Below are 3216 nucleotides of genomic sequence, written 5' to 3' on the forward strand. Positions count from 1 at the left end.
CCCGCCGCGGCCGCCGCGCCGCCCGCAGCCGGCGGCGGGACGCCCGGCACCGGCGGCCGGCGCCGCAAGGGGCCGCGGGGGTTTGGCGATGCGGGCGGGACGCCCGCGGCGGCCGGCGGCGGCGGTGGCGGCGGCGGCGCGCGGCTGTCGCTGCGGGCGGGGCACGACGAGGTGCACCGGGCGCTGGCGGCCAACCCCGCGCTGCGGTGCCTCGTGGATGGCGCCTGAGGCGCATCGCCGCCGCCTGGGGCTCACACTGTCACGGGCCGGCCGCGGGCCGCGTCAGGGGATACATAGCGGCTGCGGCGGTCGGCTTTCCGTGCGGCCGTGCGGCCAATTTCCATTGAATGCCCTTGACTTGGTTGTTAGCTGGGGCCGACAGAACTCCTACAAGGATTGACGGGGGCTTCTTGGGTGCGCCTCCCCTGCCGGGGCTGTCACTTTTTTGCAGGTTTAATTTGATCCATTCTGCTTTCGCTTCAGGTCATTCCACTCTCACAAACTGGCATCCAACTGATCACGGCGCGATGGTGACGGCGGCCCAGGTGTGCGCCCTTGACCCCACCAAGCTGTCGCTTTTGGCTCGCCACTGCGCCTCTGCAGCCCCCTGTGTACCCTGGCCCATTTGCTCGGGGTATCGCCTTGCAACGCTCCCGGATTTCTAGACTTAGGTTGGCAGCAGGTGCGGGCTGAGGTGCTGAGTTATTGCCACCAGGGCGGCCATGCATGCGTGGTGGCCTGCCTCATCACTTTGGTGGCTGCAAGAACCGTGTGAGAGTGGTACCGCCTGCATTCAGGTGGGGATCAACACTCATGATGGGAGATATTACTTTACATGCCAATGTAATTGCTGTATGCGGATCGGTGAGCTCCTGGTCTCATGTCATGTGGTTGACTGCTGCTACAGTACTGCGGTTGGTCGCTCAGTTGAGATCGCTCGATGTGCCTCTCATGCAGTCCTGTCTGGAGCCATTCACTCGCTCGCCACATAACGGGGTGTGCGCAAACGCGTGACGCAGCTCAAGCGCGCCTGGCGCAGGTACCGCCCTGTGTGCCTGCGTGCGTGCGTGCACGTGTGTGTGTGTGTGTGTGTGTGTGTGTGTGTGTGTGTGTGTGTGTGTGCGTGCGTGCGTGCGTGTGTGCGTGCGTGTGTGTTTGGAGGGGGGTTGTGGAGGAGAGAGAGAAATTGAAGAGAATTCTGCTAAGCCATGTGCCTAAGCAAGGGCCTCCCCAAGGCGCAACGATGCCGCAGGTTTGGCCTACAGCAGCGGCATCACTTGCCCATGGACCACTCCCCCGTCCTGCACAGGCGTCCCACGGTAGCGAGGGCATGGTTTACATTGACCCCAGGAATCTGTTCCCCCCCCCTGCGCCACAGGTGGCAGCAGCAGGGGTCGCGGGTGCGGCGTGCATGCGAGCAGAGCAAGCATGAAAGCAACGAAAGGAGATGTTGTTGGATACTGTATGGTGAAAGCAGCACACAATTTACACACACCACTGATGACTGATATGATAAGCGGGCTAACAGCAAGCATTGCGATGCCTCACGCGTGTCGCTGATCGCAGGGCTGCGCCGGCCAACGGCGGGCATGGCTGCCCTGGCCTCGTCACTGGGGTCCCCATCGAGCAGGCGTGGCGCGTCCTCAGGGTCGCAATTGCGCAACCCACACCGGCCTGGCACTGCAAGCGCAGCGCTGTATGGGCGCGCGCGGGGCAGCAGGGTAACAAGAAGGGGCACATAACAAAAGCAGAGTCCGCCGAAACCATGGTGATGTGAATTAGGGGACAAGTAGGACAATGGACGGGCCAAGGACAAACAGCAAGGCACCCTTGTGACCCAAGCGCTTGTGGAAGTGGCCGGATAGAGGCAGCCGCGGAGAATTGCAAGGAGCCCAGCCTAGCCTCGGGGCAGTGGCGCAGCAACCAGATCAGAGGCGAGAAGGGGGGTCGTACGTGGGGGCGCGGGTTTCACGCATCCCCCTGGGCCCTGGTTTACCCCACAAAGGTCCAGCTCCGGACTCTTTCCATCTCCCCTTGATAATCATCACTTGATGAAAAGAGGCCGCCCTATCGCGTTGAACCGCCAGCGAAGCGTTCAGCATCGGTGGGCGTTGGCGCCCCCTGCGTGTTGAAGGGCCGCCAGCCAGCGCGCCGCACCATGGCGCCAGCCTGCCCCTCAGCGCATCCAAGCCAGGCTCCTTTAGGGCAAAAGCTGGCCAAAACAATAGCTTTTTACTATCTTCTTGTCATTGTGCTTAGACCAGCTAGACTCCTCGCGCCGCTCTCGCCAACCAGTTAGCAGCAACAAGGATCAAGGATCAAAGGAGTTGCTATGAAGCGGGCGGGCGCCCGGTGACAGTGGCGCAAAACACTACACACGCACAGGCGCATGACAAAAAAGTCACTGGGGGCCACGTGCAATGAGCTCCGGCATGCAGCCAGCTCCGGGTGCACGCCTGGCTTCCGGCCAGCTTCCAGAAGGCGGCTGGCGGCAGCCAGGCAGCCTTGCTCGCTTGCTTTTGGTTGACCGCTCGCATTGCTGCCGGCGTCTTTTGGCTTCCTCATTGGCTCTGTGGTCTCTGCCAGTGGCCCCCCTTATGGGCCGCGCACAGGCCCACTGTAAGATTTGCACCCTAGAGGACACCGTCTGGAGCGTTCCGTGGCAGCTCTTGGTCGGCAGATGCCAGCAGTATGCATAGACCCCCTCGCACAGCGCAACTAATGGATGAGCGAGCAAGCAAGCAAGCATCAGGCAGCGCCAGAAGCAGCAGGGTAAGGCATCGCGATCGCGGCTCAGCCCCTGCTGGCGTCACCTCCAACCAAACCCTCAAATCAGAGCAGTGACACCGCACAGCGAACACCCAGGAAGCATGTACAGTACGTATGGACCTCTTTGCTTTGTTTCGCTTTGTTGTAATCCGCGGGCGGCCCCAGGACGCTGTACCAATCCTAACCCTAATCCAATGGGCTAGGCTGGAAAGACTGCTCCCGAATGAAAGAGCACAGCACACACCCGGGAGACGAGCCCGGCCCTGGGCCCTGGAGCCTTTCGAAAGCACGCACAGGCGCGCCGCAGGTTTGGCCGCGTGCAGGAGCGGTGCCGCGTGCCCGTGGGTCGTGGCCCCGGCCCCCGCCCAATAGTAGCAATAGCATGACTTTGCAGGGTGTTTTTCCCGATTTTAAACGACCCCGATTTGATTTGATTTGATTTGTTAC

At 61.9% G+C, this 3216-nt stretch overlaps 1 protein-coding gene across 1 annotated transcript in view; it reads left to right on the plus strand.

Annotated features, from left to right (window-relative positions):
- Nucleotides 1-228, plus strand: part of MNEG_8110 (hypothetical protein) — a gene marked incomplete at both ends in the record, with an annotated part of 2327 nt that extends 2099 nt beyond the window's left edge. The window contains one exon of the mRNA XM_014043420.1: nt 29-228. Coding sequence (XP_013898874.1) covers nt 29-228 — 200 coding nt within the window. The remainder of the gene's footprint in view (nt 1-28) is intronic.
- Between the last annotated feature and the right edge of the window lie 2988 nt (nt 229-3216).

Source organism: Monoraphidium neglectum (assembly GCF_000611645.1).
Source record: "Monoraphidium neglectum strain SAG 48.87 unplaced genomic scaffold scaffold01506, whole genome shotgun sequence".
In the NCBI taxonomy this organism is placed as follows: domain Eukaryota; kingdom Viridiplantae; phylum Chlorophyta; class Chlorophyceae; order Sphaeropleales; family Selenastraceae; genus Monoraphidium; species Monoraphidium neglectum.